This window comes from Thamnophis sirtalis, unplaced genomic scaffold, assembly GCF_051295495.1.
Source record: "Thamnophis sirtalis isolate CommonGarterSnake01/CBP01778 unplaced genomic scaffold, rThaSir2_p1.2 scaffold_3, whole genome shotgun sequence".
NCBI classification, from domain to species: Eukaryota; Metazoa; Chordata; class Lepidosauria; order Squamata; family Natricidae; genus Thamnophis; species Thamnophis sirtalis.
In genome coordinates this window covers 62,139,704-62,163,754 of record NW_028261383.1, presented here as the reverse complement: position 1 = coordinate 62,163,754, position 24,051 = coordinate 62,139,704, and the positions used below count along the sequence as shown (strand labels likewise).

Sequence of the window (24,051 nt, the reverse complement as noted above, 5' to 3'; positions counted from 1 at the left end):
TGTTGACAGGTACTGATAAAATCCCAAGGTCAACATATGAATGACTTTGACAAATGCTCTATTCTATGTCACAAATAATAGAATTTACCAGACACATTTTTGGATATTTAAAACAAGTATCATGATAGAAATATTTCTAATATTCACTTTTCAAATGCCCTTAAAATCATTTACATATTTATATCTACATATAAAACATTTATAAATATGTTCATATACAGCTGCACCCTTATATATACCCACCCTTCAGTGAGATAGCTGTGTACCTAGCAAACCATGCATCAGAGTTATTATCACCTGTTTAGATTTTGGGAAAGACCCTTGCCCCCTTACTTTGATAGACTTTAAGTAAAAGTTTATGCAGTGGCAGATTAAGGCTTACTGATGCCCTAAGCATTGACAAATCTTGGTGCACTCCTCCTTTGTACATAACTCTACAAATCTTCATTGTTTTGTTTCTTTCTCAACTTTGTGGTGTCCCCTTGGGTCTGGTACCCTAAGCATGTGTTTAGTCTGCTTAATGGATAATGCACCACTGGGTTTATGCTAAGAGTTCTATTTGAAGCTACTAAGAATAATGTTTTCTTTTCTTCTCTTTTTCAGTCTACCTCTGCGTTTTTGGGTGAATGTGATTAAGAACCCGCAATTTGTGTTTGACATTCATAAGAACAGTATTACTGATGCCTGCCTATCAGTGGTGGCTCAGACATTCATGGACTCCTGCTCAACTTCTGAGCACAAGCTAGGGAAAGATTCTCCCTCCAATAAACTACTGTATGCCAAGGACATCCCTAACTATAAGAGCTGGGTAGAAAGGTGAGTAACTGCAGCTGTAGACAAAGTAGGTTTGCAAAAAGAACAAAAGGTGTGGCAGTTCTAGGAAGTTTGGGATGGTTCCATGCTATAAAAAAACCACCCTTGGCTAGAGGAGACAGATTGGTTCTTTGAAACAATTGCAAGCAATTGTTTTTCTAAGAATTGCCAATTCCTTTCAGACCTTTCTAATGAATAAGTAATAGAGCATATAGATTTCACGATGGCAGCTATTTGTATTAGGCTGGATCCAGCATAAACATCTAACTTGGGTTGGGGAAACCTCAGTGAAGTGTTTCTTCTATCAGCTGAGCTTTTCAGTGGTTGAACAAGACAGGGAATGATGTTTCTATTGCAACCATTATCAGATCCAAGTCTCCTAAAATTGCATTTAAGGATTGGTGGAGGTAAGTTTGGGGAATTTGGGAGGCACTCCAGGAAAGTAAAAATAGCATTCTCCTTCCACTGTCCCTGTGTTTGAGGATATTTCTACTGGTAAAGCAATCCATTTGCAGGGGGATTAGCAAAGCAAAATCTCTTGCCAATGGAATTTAAAGCCTGGATTAGATCCAACCCGAAAATAATACAATCATATTGTGTTGAGTAATACAGATAAGAGTTTTTATTTTTCAGGGGTTTTACTGGGGAGATTCGGATCAACTTCAAGTATGTTTGGTTTGTTAATTATTATGTGCTATTGAGGTAGAGACTTGCACATTGAAAAGACACAGGGTAACTGGTGCTGTTTTGTGAAAATTGTACCTGTCAGAGGTTTTTTTCACTGTTGCTAATAAAGATGAAAAAATAGATAGTGAAACACAGTATGAATAAGACTTTCTATTTATAAGTAGAGCTATTTTATTAAACAAATTGACTGTGTTTCTGTTTGTGTACACACACGCGCACACATACACACCAGAGGCGGCATTCAGCCATCCAGTTCGGGCAAATCAGTAGCGGTGGCTGTAAGAGGATCTGCCCACCTGCCCTGACATAATGCGTGAGGATTGTGTATGCGCAGAAGGTGGTGCACATGTGCAGACACGGCGCTCACATTTGCAAACCGGTAGGGAAGGGAAGGGAATCCCACCGCTGATACACAGAGCGAGAGAGATGTTAATTAGTTAATTGTACATGGTACAAACCATACTTCCAAATACTTAGACTTAGATATTACATTTGTGGCTGAGTTTTAATTCAAACTGTTTTAACAACTTATTATTCTGATGATTAGAGGAGAAGAACATTGCATTAGTTTTATGAGTATTAGTTTTATGAAAGCTTTTGTTTATTCATGGTAATAGGTGGACTACACAAGCCCTGTGCCTGTCCTACAAGATGGACAGACCAGAAAACTGATTCATGGATGGCTAGAATTATATTTCATTGCGATAAGCTTTAGTAACAGAATCTTGACTAAGTTTTCCTTCCCTCCCTCCCTTGACACTAGGGAACCAGAGATGAGTCACTTTGTAACACCCTTCCATTCTCTCTGAACTTAACCCATATTTATTCTGTACTGTACCTGATGTTTTCTTAATGGCCTATAGATTTGTTCTTTTAAGTCATATCCCTAATCTTCCTATACGCAGAAGCCTAACTAATATTGTGAGACGGTGTGGGCCATTTTCCTTTTTCATGCCAGCATCTCAAGCTAAGGACATCTGAGACAAAACATGTACTTGTGTCCTTTTCATTAACTTTTCAACTGCTAACCTTAATACAAACAATATTTTATAATGCAGTTTTTTACATACAGCAAGTTGTACCATCTTAAGATTTTTTTAAAAAAAATTAACGAGATTCTGCTCACTTTGAAAATGAGGGGAAAAAACTTCAACTCTTATGCAAGCACTTTTGTACTAATTATTAAACAGTAGCTCTCTTCTTTGGGAGCTTGAAAAAAGTGCAACTGCTTTGAAGAATCGATCCCTTAAAGTTAATACAACTTTAATGGATTAACTTATTAAAACAGCAACATTGCTTTTTTTTTTTTTTTGACTTGTGCAAAACCTAAAGAAAGTGGGGCTGCTTTAATGATTAGCAGAGAGGGATCTGAAGCGCATTCATAATCTTGATATTCAATACTATTTGCTGCTTGCTTAGCTGGCTATTTTTAATACTAGCCAATATTATACATTATGGTTATATTTTACAGATAACATTACTCTCCTAAGTGAAACCCATTTCTTCCATAACAGAAGTCATCATTATAATTTGGTAACAAACTTTCTAATAAATACAGAGTTATAAAACACTATCTCCAAATATGTCACTTTCTGCTCTCTGATGAGCTACATTAAGTTCTTCTCATAGGAGTGTCCAACTACTGATCTGTGATTCTGCTTGACCTGACTCACCATGATTTTGGAACAATTCAGGTCTATCTCCAACGAAGAATGTAGACAAGACATCTTATACCTCAGGTCTTTTTCCCTCAGCAATCCTTCTGTGTTTTGCTTTGTGTATGTAGGTCAGGTATAGCAGTACCAAGTGCTCCAAATCCATATTTAAGATGGCCCTAGCATTTCTGTTTCTGCAGAAAGATTGGATCTTTCACCCAGTCTCTTGCACTCAAGCTTCTTTTGTTTGGGGAGAGGAGAGGGGGAAGAAGATGTCAATAAAAGGTTTACCTCCAATTACCACAGCATCTGTTTAAATCTGTTTCTCAAGTCCTATTATTTCAATCCACACAAGGAGCTTGGATCAGATTTGCCTCATCTCCTCAGTCGTAAGATGTTAAGGGAGACTCTGTGTGCTCTGTGAGGGCTTACTGTAAGAGGACTAGTCTGTTTACTTGAACACAAAATGAAGAGTCATTTGGCAGGCAGAACACTATGAAATGGCTAAATGTGCTATGTACATTACAATTGCTTCATTGTAATGAATAGATGTATTACATTTAATCTGGAGACTTGTTAATTAAGTTTATGGTATTTTCTAGATTTATCCTCAGTTTGACTCCTACCTGCTATTGAACATCTTTATTTTCAACAGCATGATTTATTTTTCCTTCTTCTCACTTATAGATATTATGCAGATATAGCTAAAATGCCAGCAATCAGCGATCAGGACATGAGTGCCTATTTGGCAGAGCAGTCACGGTTACACTTGAGCCAATTCAACAGCATGAGTGCCCTGCATGAGATCTACTCATACATTACTAAGTACAAGGATGAGGTAAGGTATATCAGAACTCTTAGACTTATCTTAATATAACTATTTATCTCTGATTTTTCCTCTTTCTTTTGACCCACAAAAAGAAATCCAGAGTGGAGCTGCTTTTATCCCTCTGTAAACTCACCCTATCATGTCTTAATAGTTGCACAGCCAGATAATGAGCTTCCACTATTCAGTGTCCTGCAGCATTTCCATACAAATACAAAAGAAGCTCCATTTTTTAAAATATATGTTAAAAATGATCTTTAATGTATAAAAGCAATAAACAAAAGAACACAATTATGTGCATTATAATTATGTTCCAAAATCAGTTATTAAAGACTGATCTTGGCAGTTACTTACAAAATATGGTTGTACATATCATTTCTATTATGTGGGGCAAACCTATCTGGGCTTTGTCCCACTTTAAACTGAAAAGGGTGTTTGTCTTCCTGAACAGCTAGTCATCATTAAAAAGATGTGGTTCAATTACCCATCTGTTGAGATACTAGAATAATAGGGGAACCAGTTGCAGCAAATTATTGAAACAGGGTACTAAGCTCTCCCAAAGATACAGATTCTTCTCAATCTCCCTCTTTCCCCTTATCCTAACTATCAACTCTGACATAGATGGATGAGATAAGAACATTTGTCAAGTAGTAGTTCCTCTAATTTCTCTCCATCAGTATTGATGATTATGATGACAACGATGATGACATTACCCTCCTGAATCATACTGACTTATGCTACATTCTTTTTATTTCACATAACCAACAAACCTGGGATTCTATGAATGTCTCTGTCCAAGAATTAACCTACAAGCCCAGCCAGCCAAATGTTGTCACCTACAAAGACCTTCCACTGAAGCTCTTTTTAAGTCCTGCATTTGCTTTACAAAGAGAGGACACCTGTTTCTTTTCTAAAGTTTAGATATGCCTTGAGGTATTTTTATCTGCCTATTATATTCATCCTTTCTTCTCCTGTTTGGATACAAATTGCTTAAAGTAACAAACACAGACCACTGCCTTTTATAACAAAACAACACTTTTTTCCAAAATAGGGGGTGAAATCACAACAGTGCCTCAGCAGATAAGTAATGGGCCAATAAGAATGGAATAATTAAATCAGTGAAGGGAACACATGAAGTAATCAAATAAGAGACAAAAGAAAAAATATCAACCTAAACCTGAAGCATTTAACTCTCTAAATGAATGTGTTCTGGGTCATTTCAGTGAGCCCATGAACAAATGACCTTATTTATAATTTTGAGGTGGGGGTGGCATTTACTATCATAAGAGAGTCACTTCATAAGCCTATAAAGTTTTAAGAGTGGTTAAAAACCCATCTACTGTAATTGATATGAACAGCAGAAAGTAGAACACATTCTCTACAATCCTTTATTAAAGCAATAAAATATATGATGCTTTTATATATATATATGGAGTTATATGGATTTTATTGTCCAACAGAAAGATGTTGAGAGCTGGGGGGAAGGGAATTGGTTGCTTATATAAGATAATGAAAGCATTTGTACAAGACCTTGTCAAACATCTTTGCATTGTTATCTGGGCAAAGCTCCAAAATTGGTTCCTTCAACAGCTAGTAAAGAAAGTGGCCTATTCACATAAGTGTGAATAGAGATCAAGGCTTCTTAGAGGTTTCTACACTCCAGTAAGCTCTGTAGCCAGCTGAGATCTCCCGCTCCATGGCAAATTTCCACATGCCAATGGAACGGCTTGTCTTCAGAGGTTGTTGGTGCTCCATCAGTGGAGGCTTTTAAAAACAGACTGGACAGCCATTTGTCTGAAATGGTATAATGACTCCTTCCTGAGCAGGCGATTAGACTAGAAGACCTCTTTTTAACTCTCTTATTCTGTTCTGTTTTTCTGGTGACCTTGGATTAGTCTTTTTCTCAGCCCTAGGAAGAAGGCAGTAGCAAACCACTTCCAAAAATGTTGACAAGAAAATTTCATTAGTCCAGGCAGTTGCCAGGACTCAAAACTGACTTGAAAGCACCACCACCACCACCACCAACAACAACAACAACAACAAATAGCTTAGGTTTACATTTTTAGGATCCTTGGTTGATATTTAGTCATTGATTTGATAAATTATTTCAAACCAGATCTATACATATCCACCTCACTTTATCACCTCAGTTATTTCGTTTTTAATAGAAAACATGCCGCCAAATTCTGTCTCATTTTTATTTCAAAAAATCTTTTGAGTCTCACTAAAGTTTAGGACTATTAAACAATAAAAATGGTGGGTGGTCGCTGCTCTGTGCTGGAACTATGGCTACCTGCCAGAAACGAAAAGGAAGGGAAGGAAAACTGGGGTAATAGGGAGCACCCCGGGGGATTAGAGGGGTTGGCAGGAGGGAGCAATCTCACCTATTCACAGTCTGGAGAATGGTTATTATGTGATTGATGTGCCCATTATTTGTGAATAGGAAAGCACATTTGTACATCCATTTTGTAAGAGTGCCTGTGACATGCTTGTTAATATTCCAAGTAAGACCACTATAAAATACATTGCCTACCTATGTTTTGAATAATGTTATTCTGTGTTTAAATATTCTATTCATATATAAAGTGTTTCGCATATTGGAAATTCTGAAAGTATTGTTTCTGAAGGGCACCAGATTCGGGTGGATGGTGAAAAGAGTAACATTAATGCCGCATGTCAGCAAAACTGAATATTATTGTTTCTTTGTAGACGTGATCTTCAGATGGATTCTTGTATCTCTCAGTGGCAACTTGCATTTTGTAGAACAGAGTTTCTTTGAATATGCAGTTCAGAGATCTATTTCAAGTCAGCAGAGTTCCCTCTGTGGTATAATATAATGCTGCTGGGAGCATTCCAATTTCCTATTGTTTTTATCCCATAAAAATAAATTCACATGGCAGTCTTTTGTTGGCATTGCATATTAATGATTAATAGTCACTAGTTAACTAGACTAGATTCTGTTACTTGAGTTCTTTTAGATTTCCTATGAACAAGATCTTAGAGATAAAAGATGTAGAATTATTTTTAGAGTGATACAGACAGAATTGTTTGAAATTCCAAATTAATGAGATTTTTTTTTATCCAGATCTACAGCTTTTCTTCCTGAGGTGAAAGTAGAAAGATAATAGAATAATAATAATACAGAATTTTTACTATTTAAATCAAGTTAATAATCACCAATTCCAATGTGCTGGTTGCAATGCATAAAAGAGAAAAGCATCTCTCACATAGATATGAAACCATATTTATCACAACTCCTATTAATAACAAGGAATGTTAATGAGAGATTCCCTGAATTAAGGTTCTTTCAAATGTTACTTTCATTCCTCAAGAGTTTACCTGAAAGATAGTGTGATCCGGAATATTCCCTGTGAGTTGGCCATTTTTTTTTATTCTTGAAGGCCCTTGTTGGCTTCAGATATTAACCAAATAGTAGATTAATCAAAAACTCTTAGTAGGGGCAACTCTGGGGTTTCATTCAATAGTAAGAAGCCACAAAGACTCCAGAACTCTGTCACCCAGTTGTGATCGGATGAGTTGCTTCCTGGGGGAATCCCCCCCTTTTTTTTTGCTTTTTGCAAAGGAATTTATTTATTTAGGTCTTGTATTTTTAATGCTCTTTCATTGTATTGCAAACTGCCCCTAGTTGTTTTGGATAGTGAGACAGACAGCACATAAATTTAATAAATAAAAGGAAGAATGCAGTATCCTTCTTTTGAATGGAATCCAGAGAGATAAGTTGCAAATGAAACCCCATGTAACTTTTCCTTGATTAACCTTACCTTGATTAATTTGGGCAAGTATGGTAAACATAGGTGTGCACCAGCAGTGCCAAGGAAAGCCTCTTGTATGACTAGACCGAAGCGTAAACCCGACCTGCCTTAAAGGTAAAGCACTATATACCAAAGGTCACAGAGGTCATCAACAGGAACCTAACAGCCAGCACCGTTGCAGCTTTTCAGCACCCTGACTGCCATCTGGATAACATCGACGGCAATCACAAAAACTGGAGCTAGAGGCGGCAGCAGCACCCCAAAGAGCGGCTCCTCCAGCGTTTTTCACAGCAGCAGCTGCTGCCCTGAGGCTAGTCTCCCAGCTCCCAACATTCCCTTTCATTAGTCTTACAAATCCGCGAGGCCTTAAGAGCAGAAATCAATAGCAAGCAGGGCAAGTGCTACGTGGTTAGAAAGTGCAGCCTTAATGAGCTGCAGGCAAAAGGAGTTGCCAATCCTTGTCTTTTTGGTTAACCACTGTCTGGCATCTGTTGAATGTGCCTCTATAGTCTGCTCTAAAAAGTGTGTTGCCTGTGTGTTTGCAGCTCTCAGGAGCTTCTTTTATGATTTGTAATGGGATTAATAAATAGCAGCTGTTCCCTTTGTTTGTTTTCATTCATTAAACACAATTACATGCAGCCCGATTGCACCCTCTTTGATGCAAAATGGGAGGGAATAATTTTTCCTATTGCTCAGTACTATAATGTGCTGTCATTGGCACTGAATGAAAATCATAATTAATTTTCATTTGGGTTTTTGCATCTTCCTAATCATGGAGGTCTTTAGAGCAGGTGACAGACAAGTATCTCTCTTTTTTTTCCCTGCCCCCCCCCCTGCTGTTTTCTGTTTTACCCTGTTGTGCCCAGAAGTCCCACAGAAGAACAACCAGGCTATAAAATCTTTCGAAACTCAAACTTTAGTGATTGTCTCCAGTTAAATCAGGAGCAAAGGAGATTTGGAGGAGTCTCTCATTCTATTCAGGCCTCCAAGACCTTTAAGATCCTAAGATTTGACATCAACCTAATTGGTTGCTTTGGTTGACATTCAGTATTTTGGCACCACCTAGAGGTGCTTGAAAGAACAATGTTTTAGGTGAGGGATGAGGTATTGGGGGAGTCAAACTCTGGCCTGGATTGTTATCTATATGGATATGCAGCCAGACCAATTTTGTGCCTTTCATATTTAGAAAACTTTTGCAACTAGACACAAATCTTTTTCCCATATGGTAACAACCTTAGAATATCTTCCCACAGGCATGACGTTGGATTGGCTAAGGCCTTCCTTGATCTGATGATTACAGCAGGATGTACCAGCTCTGTGGCATATTTTGCCACTTTTGTGGCTTGCTTTATTTTGCGACATTGCAGCCTTCCCGAAAGCCCTGGGCAGCGGTGCTGTGTGTGCTCCCCATCATCTCTGCATGTTCAATATGGGAAGCCTAAAGGTGTCACAGCTGCTTTTAATCACTGGGAGCTTATTTCCATATTACTTGTAGAGTTTGTGATGGGCCTTTCCTGCTTTCGAATAGTCAGCCTATTAATTATACAAGAGTTTGTTTCCAATTATGCAGCCAATGAAATGGTTAATTGAGTTCTTTTTGATGGATGCCTCGACATTTAATTGGAAAAAAAATACAGCTTGCACTCACAACAAATGTAACCACTATAATGGGATTTCTGATGAGATTGCATTTTAATCATCCTTTTTCTAAAAAAAATCTGGCAGTGCAATTGAAAGGGAGGTGGGGTTTGGGGGCATTTCTTTTTTATCCCTCCACTTTCTCAATCCTTTCCTGCCAAATCTTCCCTTTTCACTCAACTGTCAAAAGGCCCTCTCGCAACATCCCACCCTTCAGTTCATTAATATGGTTGATTAAAGAATGGCTTACTAAGAATATGTACAAATGGTGTTCTAAAGGTTTTCATCTGATTCTGAGAACAGAACTGAAATGTAGATTCATTTTTAGCTCTTTCAGTAGGAAAAGATGTTTATTATATGAATTCGACTGTATTCTATAATTATGTCCTTTTTTCTAGTGCCTCCAATAAAAGGCCTTAAGCGTGTTAAATTCCATTACTTGACATGTTTTCTGAATGGCACTGAAGTATAAGCCTATTTAGTGGAATGAAATTTTGGTGGAAAAATTCCAGAATTGCCATTTTCTAGTATTCTAAAATATAGTGTGAATAGCAATAGGTTCTTTCATCAATTGAGGCAAATCTGACTGCAATTGAATATGAAATCTACATCGGACCAATACATTTAGATTCTTCAGCATTTTTTCATGCCTTGCCCAGCAACCAAGATTGGCACTCACGGATTATATAGTTTCACTCCTTGACAGAGACTAGTAGGCTCAAATTCTCCTTTGGATTGAATGAGCTCAGGATGACCTAAACAGAACCATTTAAACATATTGACTACCTGAGAAATGTCTCATTGTGGATAGTAATGAATTTAAAAACAAAATGGGTCTGTAGAAGATTGACTTAAAAGGATTCCGTGGCAGGCCTTTGAATATTCTATTCAAAATATTTAACTACTAAAGAAACGCCGTTTCAGAGATGTCGATGACTTCCTGTAATTTATCCCATTGTTTGCTCTGTAAAATTATCAGGTTTTATGTTCATGAAGAACCATTCTCTCATATATTTTCAACATCAGGACAAATTTAGACATTAAGAAAACACATTATTTTTCTGAGCCTGCGTGGGTGAGTTACAATTCAGGTCAATATAATGCTTGGCTATTCTACCTCAGTGGGGCAAAACTGAGAGCCAAGGTGGCGCAGTGGTTAAATGCAGCACTGCAGGATACTGCTAGATCAGCAGGTCAGTGGTTCAAATCTCACCGGCTCAGGGTTGACTCAGCCTTCCATCCTTCCGAGGTGGGTAAAATGAGGACCCAGATTGTTGGGGGCAATATGCTGACTCTCTGTAAACCGCTTAGAGAGGCCTGAAAGGCCTATGAAGCGGTATATAAGTCTACTGCTATAAAACATTCAGGTGGATTTAATCCATCCTTGTTTGGCTGCTTTGGTTTAATAACAATGGCTTCACATGCTCAGAAACATTTTTTGAATTGATTGGGATGAAGAAGGATAGTTATTCCAATAAACAGAAAGAGAATGCTTACACATCTCTGCCTCAGTCTAAGCCTAGTAAATGGCTTCCATTGTTTTTCTCCTGTACATTTTGAAACCCACATTGATGACAGGAAATCTGCAGAGAGAAGATACTGACAGTTTTAGAGGACAGCTGACTACAAACCAAGTTAAGCGTGTCTCCTACTCTTAGTTGTCATGTTTCCTAGTGATCTGGCAAGAAAACCCAAACCATTCATTTGAAGGCAAGAAAGACAGGGGGCTGGAGGCTAAAACATACGAGGAACAGCTTGCAGGAATTGAGCATTTCTAGTTTAATGAAAAGAAGGACTGGGGTGATATGATAGCAGTGTTCCAATATCTCAGACTGCCATGAAGAAGAAGCACCAGAAAGTAGGACAAGAATCAATGAATAGAAACTAATCTAGGAGGGAACCAACCTAGAACTAAGGAAAAATTTCTTGACTGTTAGAGCAATTAATCAATAGAATGACTTGCCTCCAGAAATTGTGGGTGCTCCAACACTGGAGGTTTTAAAGAAGAAATTGGACAATCATTTGTCTGAAATAGTATAGGGGCTCCTATTTGAGTTAGAAGACATTTATGGTCCCTTCCAACCCTGTTATTGTTATTAACTTCAAATTCGAGTTTACAATCCAGTATTTTCCCCCAGTCTCTTCCTATCTTTGATGTTTGGGAAACCAGACACTTCATATTTTTTTTCACTGGCAACTGTGTTCCATTGTCTCCTTACCGTTGTCCTGTTTAGCCTTTTGATGGTTCAAGGAAGATTCCTTCTGGCTTTCCTGTTAGCTCCTTGTAAAGGATTTTTTTTATTAATCTTTTCCTTTCTGCTCTTTCCTTTATCAGATTTTAGCTGCTTTAGAGAAGGATGAACAGGCCCGAAGACAACGGCTGCGAAGTAAGTTGGAGCAGGCAATTGACACAATGGCCCTCAGTAGCTGAAAAGGCCGAGTTGTTGTTGCAGACTTCCTAGCAGCGGAGGCTAAAAGAGAAAGCGGCAAGCAAGTTGCAGCAACAAGAAAACACACAAGATATATTGGGGCTCGGCACAAAACAGTGCACAGAGTCTGCTGCGTCTTTGAACCTTTTGCACCGATTGAACAGAAGAAAATCAAACAATCCTTTAAATCATTATTATCAAAGCAAACTGAAAACAATTTAAGGACCTTTTTGAAAGGAGCGACTGACGTGGCGAAGAACCTGAGAGACCCAAGAGATGTGTGAGAAGAGCCGGGGGGAAGAAATTCCAGCTGAACTGCTACTGTCCCTTCCCCACCAAGGCCTGCCCCAAATCTGGCAAAGGAAGGTTGGGGCATGCACTAACTTCTAGGGCAATGATTTTACATTATGTTTTTCTTATAGCAGGCGGGTGGGCAGTCTTATCATTTTTTCCCTTCTGTATTTGCTTCGACTCCCGCCTTGACTGGACAACTCAACTCTTCAATCTACTCCTCCTTTCTTTCTCCCTGGCCTACTGCCTCTAGTGTTAACTGCTAAATTTGCACAATTTTCACAAGCTAATGCTGTCCTTTTAGGGACTGAAAGGATATGGAGGGTGGGGGGAAGGTTGCAAATCTGCAAGAAATCTTTGCAAGGTTTCCCCCCCCCCCAACAAATTATTGGTGTGGGAGAGAAATGAGGGTGAGTAGAACCTAGAGAAGTGGTCCCAGGCCTCCTTTTTTTAATTCTTTCTACAGTTCGTCCTGTGCCATTTTAAAAAGTCATTGAGCACAGGCCAAATAAATGCTCTCATTTTGAATGCTGCTTAAGGGTGTGCTGGAGACTTAGAAACAGAAAGGCGGAAAAAAAAACCTAAAAATAAAAAAAGAGGGATAGGCACATATGAAAACAATCTCACCTAAAGAATGATGTTTCTCATCTATAAGGAGCAATGCAACTTCCCAATACACCTTGCATTGGATTTTTATAGAAGTCAGAATCAGCTTTTATAAGCAGAGTTTAACAACTGTCTCAAAATTCCCCCTACAGAGTTTTCCTTAGTACACACACACATGCACGCACACACACACACACACACACACACACACACACACATGCACACACACACCTCCCTCCATGTGTAAACTTTCCATTTAGAGGTCAAAGATACTTTCAAAGAAGCTCTCCATGTACAAGTGTCATATAGCCAGAGAGAAAGGAGCTATTTAGTCTAATAGCTCAGTATTGCAAAAGGAGAATGTTCAGGTTAAGCAGGATCATGCAGGCAGTTTAGAGAAAAGCTTTTTTTTTTTCCCCTTTTGAAATTGCATTGCTCCACCTCATTCCACTGGCTCTGGCTCTCCCCCAATGGCAACATAAAGCCTGGTCAGATTATCAGAAGGGCAGTCTTTATTTCAAACAGTAAAAAAAATAAGGTGTTCCCACATAAGGTTGCAGTTTAACCCAGATAAATATGGCATGTCATTTCCAGCATTGTTTTCGGTATGTATGTGTGTGTATGAGAGAGAGAGAAGGGTTGTGCATGCTCATGGACATTCAGCTCTTCCAAATACTGATTACAACATATTTATATCTTCAGCAGGCTAATTCCAAAAACAAAACCAGGCTTAAAGTTTTTAAAGCAGACTTGTTCAATCTGGGTCTGCATGCAACCCTGGACAGTTACAGTAGTAATGTGTCCCCATAAACCTTCCACGTTATTATGTGGCTCTTGTATATGTTGTTGTCAATGTGTGAAATTAGGCATTTCATGGAATGCCTAGGAAATCTATAGAATGACAAAAATCAAATGAAACACTTTTAACATTTCACACATTTCCTAGGCATTCTATGCAATGCAGAAAGGCAAACCAGCAAAGTATAAAATACTCCTGCTAAAATCCCATTTTAGCCTTCCTTGTTGCAACATGTAGGTCAATACTGGTCTTTTTGTCTTGGTTATTTATTTATTTTTTTCAGTAAGGAAAAACTTCTATTTGCATTTCTTCTTTTATTTTCATACATGTCTTTCCAATAAAGGGTTAAAGTTAGGGTGAGAGCCTAAACCTAAGCCTAAGCTAACCCTATTCATGTTGCTCTTTTCATGCTTTTCCTAAATAGTTCTTGTCACACTGCAAAATGCCTAGGTATTACATACAATGTCTAGGGAAAGTATATAGCGCATTAATAGCAATAGCAATAGCAGTTAGACTTATATACCGCTTCATAGGGCTTTCAGCCCTCTCTAAGTGGTTTACAGAGTCAGCATATCGCCCCCACAGTCTGGGTCCTCATTTCACCCACCTCGGAAGGATGGAAGGCTGAGTCAACCCTGAGCCGGTGAGATTAGAACCGCTGAACTGCAGATAACAGTCAGCTGAAGTGGCCGGCAGTACTGCACCCTAACCACTGTGCCACCTTGGCTCTTAAAATAACAGACATTTCATACTTAGCTTACAAATGTCACCCATTCTTTGCTCACATGTTTTGTTTGTTTTCTTGTTTTATATTTTACCTTTTATAATAAAACAAAATAAATGTACTATTTCCTAGGCATTCCATTCTATACAATGCCAGCCTTTCACACATTGCCAGTAACATATATAGTAACTGTATTACACATTTAACATGCACCCAAGACATTTCCAGTTCACTCAGTGTGGGTCAGGCAAGCCAAAAAGTTGGACAATCATGCTTTAAAGCAAGAAATAATGGCTAGGCCACCAAAGCTGAGCCTGCAACCAAGTGCTCTTTGTGCGCAACAAAATATTCTGTGGGGAATAGACATGACAGCAGATCGACCCATGAGAAGGAATGAGAAAACATGGCTCTTTAATTGCATGAAAGCATAACCATTTGGGATCTTTTTTGTAGGCTGATATCAGCGATCAGTTATGTGTCCAGAAAGTGTTTGAATGGTTGCCTGCTTGTTAGAAACTTTAAATGATCTATGACCAGCCCAATATTCTCACTCCCAGTTTATTTATAACTTGCTTTGGTTATCTTGTCGCCCTATTTCTTTAGGTAGGGGAGAAATAATAATCTTCAAAGGAACAGCATAAGATTGTCTGCTCACATTTAATGTTAGTGCCTAGGTTAGTAGAAAAGTACCAGAAAGGTCACTGCCATCTCCCCACCTCTCCTAATTGGACATGTACTTTCTATTTTCTCCTATTTCTTCCAACTCCAAAATTGTAATTACTTTCTACCCTGATTCTGAGCATTCCCTGATTCTGGAGTTGTTGGTTAGCAAGCAGTCACTAGGCGGAACAGATGCCAACATTGGAAAACAATGGAAAATCGGTTAAAAACTGAGCAGAGAGTCTTGGTTACTTGCTTGTTCTCTAGGCTGAATCAGACATCTCCCATATGATTTAAAAGCAAGGCTTCCTTTATTGCTACCATGAAGATTTCCAAGGTATCTTGTAATGTTTTAGAATGGAATGTGTGTTCCTTTGTTTTGTCTTGGCGCAGTTCATTTAGAAGGTATCCTCAGTTAAAAGCAAAGCCTTTATACAGGTAGTCAAAATGATGTATGACCATTTGTTTAACAATCAAAACAATGATGGTCCTTTCATTGGGATTTTTCCTGAATTCTGTTTCCTTTTTCCTTCCCTTCTGTCATTTATTTCTTCATCATTCCATCAAATATTCCATTATTTGCATGAAGACATTCAGTTCCGTTCTGCATGTGAAGCTTTTTACTATTATTTTAAGTTTACCAGTGTGTTGAAGTCTCTGCCCTAATTCAACTCAGGTGACCAAATCCACCCAATTTTCAGTCTATCTGCCTATCAAGTACCAATAAATTAAACTGTTCTCTCAACTGACCTAGTGTTGAAAGAGAAGGTATTGTAAAACATATCAAGCCTGATCCTACCTAAATAAGTGGAAGAGAAAGATGTGATGTGTGTGTGTGCGTGTGTGCGTGTATACACCCAAAATGTTACAATCTAATTTTTACACCCTAGTAGGGCAACTGTACCATTAACTGGAGGAGTTCAAACAATATCAAATGTGGCTTTTTACACTAAACAATGGAAAACACCAAATGGGGGGGAAACATATTAACATTCCTCACCAATAGAACAATCCTTTGAATATACATCTCAAATTACTTTGTATTTTTTATTTTTAATTATTTCTTTAATTAAAGAGGAGGAAAAAGAGAAGACAATAAAATAAAACAAACTAAAAAAATTCTGTGGAGTCCTGAGATAATTCTGGATCCATAAGACCTGTGGGCTGTTGCATGACTGTGATAGAATTTAGTCTGAGTTAATCTTTTTTCAAAAGAAAAAAAAATGCAAGTGTTGAATATTAGAGGTTTGGTTAGACTTTTATTTTTTTGAAATTTTGGACTTAATTTGTCACTTCTTGTACAAGAAACGAAAAAGAATTAATGTAAATTGTTTATTTCTGGAAAATGGTACTCAAATAAGTCTTAAAGGACAGCTAAATGTTGCTACACAGGAAGGCTACCATAATGGTTTAGAGAAGTGGTTCTCAACCTTCCCAAAGCCGCGACCCTTTAATACAGTTCCACATGTTGTGGTGACCCCCAACCATAAAATTGGTGTCTCGGTTCCTAAGCCCATCGAAAATATATGTTTTCCGATGGTTTTAGGTGACCCCTGTGAAAGGGTCATTCGACCCCCCCAAAGGGGTCCCGACCCACAGGTTGAGAATCACTGGTTTAGAAGTTCATATCTCCAGACTTTTAAGTCTACTTGGGACTATAAACACTATATGATTTATGTTCCTCAACATGACTTATCTTTTCACTTTTCCAATTGTATCATGGATCACAAAGAAGCAAATTTGGCTTTGTGGTGTCACGTGATCAGAATCTTTGTCTGTTTTGATTATTGCAAAGAATTTCTTTTTTTTAAAGTTATTTTTTTTTCAGGAGCTGCTTAGAATCCTAGTGCTTAAACTCGAAAAGGCAGTCTGCTACTTTATGACCATCCAACTTCTGTTTAAACACTAGCAAAAAGAGGCAGTCTGTTCTGTTATTGAACAGCTTTTAAGATTAGGATATTTATTCAGTTTAAATCTACCTATCATATAAATCCATCATTTTTCATTTGCATCCTGGAACAACAGTTCTGCCCTGTCTTCTGTGTGACAACTGTTCAGTATGGCAGTCATCTGTCTCTCCACCTTGCTAAACATGTCCAGCACTTTCAACCTTGTATGTTTTTTCTTCCAGGCCTTAATTTCTCTCCTCTGTATGTGCTTTAGGTTGTCAATATCCTTCTTAATATGGAGTGCTCAAAATGGGACACAATATTATAAATGCAGTGTGACCAATATTGAATACATGGGAGCAATTCTATTGATGTTGTCATGTTACTTTGGATACCGCAATCTAAGATTGCATTTGCTTTTTTTCATTTTGCAGCTGTATCACATTGCATCTGTATCACACATGCAGCTGTATTACCATGTTAGCAAGATCTCTCCAGATCCATTTTGCATATATTATGACCCAGTATGGTCTGCTCCCCAGTTCTTACATCCATATCTTTGATTTGTCCTACCCAAACATTGCATTTGTCCATGTTGACATTCACAGTCCTAGTTTCTACTTCACTTCAGCTCCTGAAGGTGAATTATTTGTTACCCCTTCATCTTTGTGTCATCTGAAAGCTGATAAGGCTATTTTAAACCCCTGGTCAAAGTCATGTATAAATAGGTTAAACAGCACAATTCCTGAAATGCAGCATTCATTACAACACAATATTTCTTTCCAGTTAAACAATTAGCCAGCTAGATTTGTTAGGTACAGTCATTCAATTAAAGCCTTCTACAGCTGATAGAATATCGTAATCCATTAAAATCCCATGATATTTTTGCTGAATGCTTCCCTGAAGTCAAAGGAGACCATGTACACACCATCCCCATTATGACTAACTGATCACCAAGTTAAGTTTGGTGTCACATGTCTTTTTTTTGATAAATCCATGCTGGAATTTCCTTATCCATATTAGTTTGATAGTGAAATAAATCAATATTGGATTTACATCCTGCAGAATGCAAAATTAAGTAAAGAGATTTGGGGATTTATTCTTTTTGGGAAAAAAATTGCTTATGAAACAGTTTGTTTTTCTCGTTATTGGCCTTGATTCAACTAAACCATTATCATCATTCTGTGGCAATCATTTGATCCCTGGGGAAAGGAGTCCTTGCCAAATATAAACCAATAGAATAAAATAAAAATTAATGATGATGAAGTGTGTGGAAAAGTCGACATTTTTCTGTATCTTCTAGGTTCTTTGCCAGGTGGACAAACAACTTCAGTTAAAATAGCTGGAAAGCAATAAATTAATCAGGGTATGGCCAAGTGTGGTAGACTAATCCTATTGGTGGAACAAACAGATCCTGCATGCATTGCATATTTGCAGCCACGATGATAGCCTGGTGAATGATTTTTCACATGCAAAGGTTTCACTCGAGATAGAAAGTGAGATAGATCCATTATAGCAATATTCAGATGGGGCATGAAAAAGGTTATTTGACCCCCATGACTATATTGAGGGATGCATCTCTGTATTTTGAAGGGTGGATGGGGGGGGGGTTATAATTATCTGGTTCTATCTATCAGTTTGTCTCCTACTTAAACAGAGCCAGCCACTTTTCAGACAGTGCCTGAGGCAAAAGAGAAGCTCAGTGGCTGTCCCATATAACAGGAGGAAATATATATGACAAGTAGGCAACTGAACCCAGATGCTCATCTTTCTCACCATGGTGCTTGTGGTTTCACAGAAAATAAACAATTGTTTGTGTGGCCACACATTCCTCCTATTATTTCCAAAGGGCTTACAGTCAGTTTCAAAAAGGATCGCTCTGATGAATAAATGGAGCATCCCTTTAATCCTGTTTGATTGTAGTTTCAAACCCTGCACTATTAGGATTTGAACGCTTGAATAAAACCCTACATAGGAACAGTTCCACACTGCCAATAGTTATGCTACACTTCTGGGGACTGGCTGTTCACTTGACATCACCAAGCAACTTACAGAGTTAATCATCCTTGCCTGCCAAATGGAGTTGTTCACTTCTTTGTGCTAGAGTCTTGAAGATGTAACTTGGGCTTATCTAGTTGCCCTTTTTAATTCAGTGTCTCAACTCAGTTAAAATTCTTCAATATGAGAGGAAATCTGCATACATCTTATGTTCAATTAATCTCCCAGTCTCTCCATACTAAACACTTGATATTATTGCATGCAAAATTATTTAAATAATCATCTCATCTGACAATGGTTCAGTATTAATCCTAAGAGTTCATTGAATACATGGGGAAGGTTGATATTACTATATTGCTGAAAGTTTTTAAACTGTGGAGTCATAATGCCCACTTGAGCAGAACTTACTGGTAGGTCAACATACTTTTGTCCCTTTTTAGTGTCCATGGAAAATAAGTGTTTTGAAACAATAAACCAAATTTTCTTTTTCTTGGTATAGCCTTTTGATAGCATCACTCTTCTTTTTCTGGTGGGTAAATGAGTCCCATTGTTAGCCTATGTAACCCATTGTTAGCCCTCCAAAGTTAGCCTATGTAGCCAATTCATACTTTATGAAGTTATTTGACCAAGTGGTTTTCATAGTGAAAGAGTCATTTAAAAAGCTAGGCATCTTTGTGGGCATTTGATCATTTTTTCTTCTTTGTTGTTCATCTACCCTGCTCTATTTAACTACTACTGTATATTGAAAACCGACTTACTTCTGATACCAAAATTCCTAAATGGATTGAGGATCCGTAACCTGCTTCTCCAGTTCTTGGAAATATCTGGCTAATTCCTCATGGATTACATGGACTTTTCATCTTACTCTGTAGGACCATTCCTGTATTCCTAAGCAATGATTCTCTTAGCTTTTCACTTCTGTTGATGTTGTCTAAGCTGTCCTTTCTTATTTCCACTTATTTCTCTTGAGGGTCTGCTCTTCTCATATAACTGTTTGTAGTTTCTTTCCTATTAAGAGTGGGGATTAACACTGAGGAGCGGCAGAATGAATTTACTTTCCACGAGTATAAATATTTTATTAGATTTTTCATCAGATTATGTTGACCCTTGATGCACCCAGTTATACAAATACTCTGCCAAGATAATGTCAGATGCTTTGACTGCAATATTGAATCCCCAGAAGTTTCTGTAGTTAAGCAGTTATTTTAACTGTAGTTATTCATGTCATTACAATAGGCAAGATATTTTGATATGCCTTTTGATTGATGCTCAAATGAGCACATAAGAAAGTTGTATACATTAGCAGGAAAATCTTGGATTAACACGTCTTTACAAAAATCCTTCAAAAGCAAAACAGTGGAATGTTAAAATGGCAACTCTGATACTGAATAAATAGAGATTATCCAACATATTTTTTCTAAGTAAAGTTAACACAAGGATTTCTAAAAGCATCAAATGTCAGAAACAAAATAAGAGTATTTATCATGTCACTACTTAAAATTGCACTTAAGCATCATGCCAATTGATTCCCACCAACATTATTTCTGATTCCCTACCAATAAATCTAGTGTCTATTCCAGCATCCATGACTTGATAAATTTTCCATTATTTGAATACCCTTGTAGGAAAAGATGCATTTGAAATACCTTTGGTTCTTCAGGGACTAGTTCAGGTTTTACATTCATTGTTCATACGCGTACTCATATTTCATTTCTTCCCTTTAGTCTCCCACCCCTTGCATTCTTAAATATAAATGCAGTTTTAGGACACAATGAGAATCAGTTGAAGGAGCAACTCGGTAGAAAAATGATGAAGGCACTGTGATTAATAAATAAATGATTTGATCTCAAACTGCACAGTTCTGAGAGAATGATTTGAGAGCAAATTTGACACAGCTTTTTTTGTTCCCTTAAACCATTGGCTTTTCTTCAAAGTTCCTAGAGTTCTAACATAAGAAATCCCTCGACAAGTGAGAATTGTCTTCAATTACCCCCCAAATGTGCAAAATTACAGAAGTCTAATAACATGCAGCAAATCCCATCCATGTGAGCTACACACTCTGGGCCATGTCTCTAGAGTAGAAGGCATTGGTTTTATTTTCATCTTCCAGCCAGCCAGCCTGAAGGACAAACACTAGCTCCGTGCAGCAAGGTTTACAATTTATCCCAGGTTCTTTTTGCACATGTGCTCCAAGAAAAATTATACAGGGAGTAAATACTTCCAGCTCCTTGGAACTGGAAGTTTTAGGGATAGTTCCCAAATGTGGAATAGGGGGAGTGGGTACACTGGACAAAGAGAGTGAGCTAATCCCTTTTTCCTTTGCGATGTTCCTCTTTTCAGCACTTTTGGTACTTCTTTGGGCTGAATATATATCCCAGCACTGTAGGGCGCTGCCACTCACACTTATTTCTAAGGAATGTCAAGGCTGCAGTTAACTGTCCTTTAAGAAACGGGGAAGGGGGTGGTATGGGAGGGGAGGCAGAGAGGAAACCATAAAAAAACAGAATTTTAATAGTAAAATTTAAAAAAAAATCATAACTTTATGTGATTGTTTCAGACTTGAAGCAACTGTGCCAGTATGGCAGGTCGGCACCCTTTGGTTGTGTAAATATCCTGCTATTTCCTATTTTAATGTTCTTCAGATTTAGTACTTGTAAATAAACACGCACATTAAGAAGAGATTAAACATTTTTGCTATAGAACGTGTCTTGTCTGGCTTTGTGAATATTGGGTTTTGGTTTGCGGGAAACTCGGAAATATAGAAGTGACATGAGGCAAGGAACCAGCCATGTGGGCTAATTTGCAGGTTCCTGCAGCCTGATGAGTCTTGGCTGCAACATTTCGTACTGGCCAACCATTCCTTTGTTTGAGCCTCAGTGGGATATTTTCTACTTGTTGCAGTCTTCTCAGGTCTCCATTATAGGCCCTTGTCTGAAGCAAGCAAATTGTGTATCATTTGAGGAAAAACTGATCATCTATGGGTTCCCCTGGTCTGAATTAGAAGGGATAAGCTGCTTGCTCTGTGGAATATATACCTTTCCTTTGCCAGCTCCCCCATTTTTATTTTTTGAAATGGCACAATATGGTGTAGCCCACTGGGTGCCAGTAATCCTGATGATTATATCCCAGTTGGGATAACCCACCAGTATCCTACTCTTGATCTTATCTGAGTCTCCCCTCCCTGTCAACAGCTACTGCTGCCGATGCCCCCAGGTTTTTCATGCTCACCCACTATCTCTGTCCATGAAACACTCATGAAAAATGCATGATTCCCTTTAGGCACCATAGTTTCTTGCACGGATTATGGGAACGTTGCATGGAAGTGACTGTTTGATCCCAATGATCAGCAGTGGGATTTTTTTTAGAAAAAAAACTCAATTTAATCCTGGTTTAATTTATAAGAATTTAAGTCTTCCAATATCTAAGAAGAGGAGGCAACCTATTTTCCAAAGTACCTGAAGGCTGGACAAGAAGCAATGGATGGAAACTAATTAAGAAGAGATCCAACCTAGAAATGAGAAATTTCCTGACATAAAAATCAATGGATCAGTTTGACTTCAGAAGTTATGGATGCTCCATCACTGGAGGCTTTTAAAGAAGAGATTGGACAATCATTTGTGTGAAATGTTATAGGATCTCCGGCATGAGCAGGGGGTTGGAACAGAAGACAAGGACACTTTCAACTCTTGTTATTCTATTATTTTACATTTTCTAATGAGTTCAGACAAGACATGAATGGTGCTAGGGCTCTGCAGCCCTGAGGTTACACAGAGGCTTTTCTACTGGAAAGATAAAACTGTCCAATAGGTTCCTGTAAAAATTCAAATGGCCACTTAATTGGGAAAGTATTAGTAATACACAACAATCTGCTGAAAGCGAGCTGATTCACCTAATCCTAGGAGAAGGCTTCTGCAGGAAGAGGAAACCTTCCTCCTTTAGAGGCAGAATAACAGGACATAACTTGTGGGAAACAAGGGGCTGTCAAATGGCCATCCATTTGCAACATGTTGTAGAACAGATCTCAAATCTGATGCTAAATGTGCATCAATCTAAATAATTCAGATCTGTCTCGACAAATAAGGCAATAAATGTATTTTTGGCCTAAGATGTTACTTATTATAGGAGGATGAGCCACAGTGGAATTCACCATTATCTCTCTCTATGTATGTTTCTAGGATAACCATCATATTGTTGCACCATAAAAAGATTCTTGACCTTCTTACTGACTCCTCTCCCAGCAAGTTTTACAGACTTCCTTGTTTGAAATCACACATGATATTAAACCAGAAAGTTGCAAGGCGCATTATGGTCGAACACAACTTGTGCATCTAAATAATTATTTTGACTTTTGTAACTATTCCTGTATATTTATCACATGTTCATATCCATTAGTAATCCTGCAACTGTGAAAAATCTCAGCTGCAAAAAGACAGTACAGAAGAAAAGTTTGAGAGGGAAGAAATGAACAGAAGATGATAGAGGTGAGGATAAGGTGAGTTGACTAAATGATCCTCAATACTGTCTCATTTTTTTAAAAATTAGGGTAGAATAGATAATATTAAAACTGTAGATCAGCGGACTGTAAATACATATGCAGAAATGTATTGTTCCCTTAAACAAATTAAATGTGATTTCTTTTTGGCCACCAGCTCTACTGTTTTTAGTATTCAAATACTTACATTGGCTGTTTTACTATTGTTTTGCTCGGAACTACCTTTCATTGACTTCAAATGGAGGTGGAACACTTGCATTATGATCTGCATTACATTGTCCTGTGCAATGTTTATAGATGTGACATGAAAGTGATTTGCACTTTCCTTTAGTTAGAACCTTATAGCGCACTAGATTGGCTCATTTTGAAATGTGGGGGAATGGTAGTGAACTATCCCTTAGTCTAATTCTGTTCCTCCAACTCTACCAGAAGGCACCTTATTGTTTCTGGGTGATCTGGCTCCCTCCCCTTTTTTAAACAAAGCAGAACTGAGGAGGAAAAGCATCTGTCATCACCTCCTCCCCTTAGATTCAAAGAATCACTGAATTGGAAGGGGCTATTTAGTCCACTAAGCCCGGTCCTCTGCCCAGAGCAGGAATTCAAGTGAAAGCATCCCCAACAGATGGCCATTCAATCTCTGCTTGAATGCATCCTGTGAAAGGCAGCCCACTGCCTCTTTCAGTGATTGGCTCTACTGGCTGTGCTGGCACTCTTTCTGACAAGTGTCTAGCTGCAATGAGGAGGAGGAGGAGGAGGAGGAGGAGGAGGAGG

The 24,051-nt window shown here is 38.2% G+C and overlaps 1 protein-coding gene across 3 annotated transcripts in view; it reads left to right on the top strand.

Annotated features, from left to right (window-relative positions):
- Window positions 1–21,490, top strand: part of PLXNA1 (plexin A1) — a 380,392-nt gene extending 358,902 nt beyond the window's left edge. For all 3 annotated transcript variants that reach the window (XM_087708971.1, XM_087708970.1, XM_087708972.1), the window contains exons 30-32: window positions 604–816; window positions 3,843–3,993; window positions 11,728–21,490. In XM_087708971.1, coding sequence (XP_087565097.1) covers window positions 604–816; window positions 3,843–3,993; window positions 11,728–11,823 — 460 coding nt within the window. In that variant the 3' untranslated portion in view covers window positions 11,824–21,490. The remainder of the gene's footprint in view (window positions 1–603; window positions 817–3,842; window positions 3,994–11,727) is intronic.
- Window positions 21,491–24,051: the final 2,561 nt, after the last annotated feature.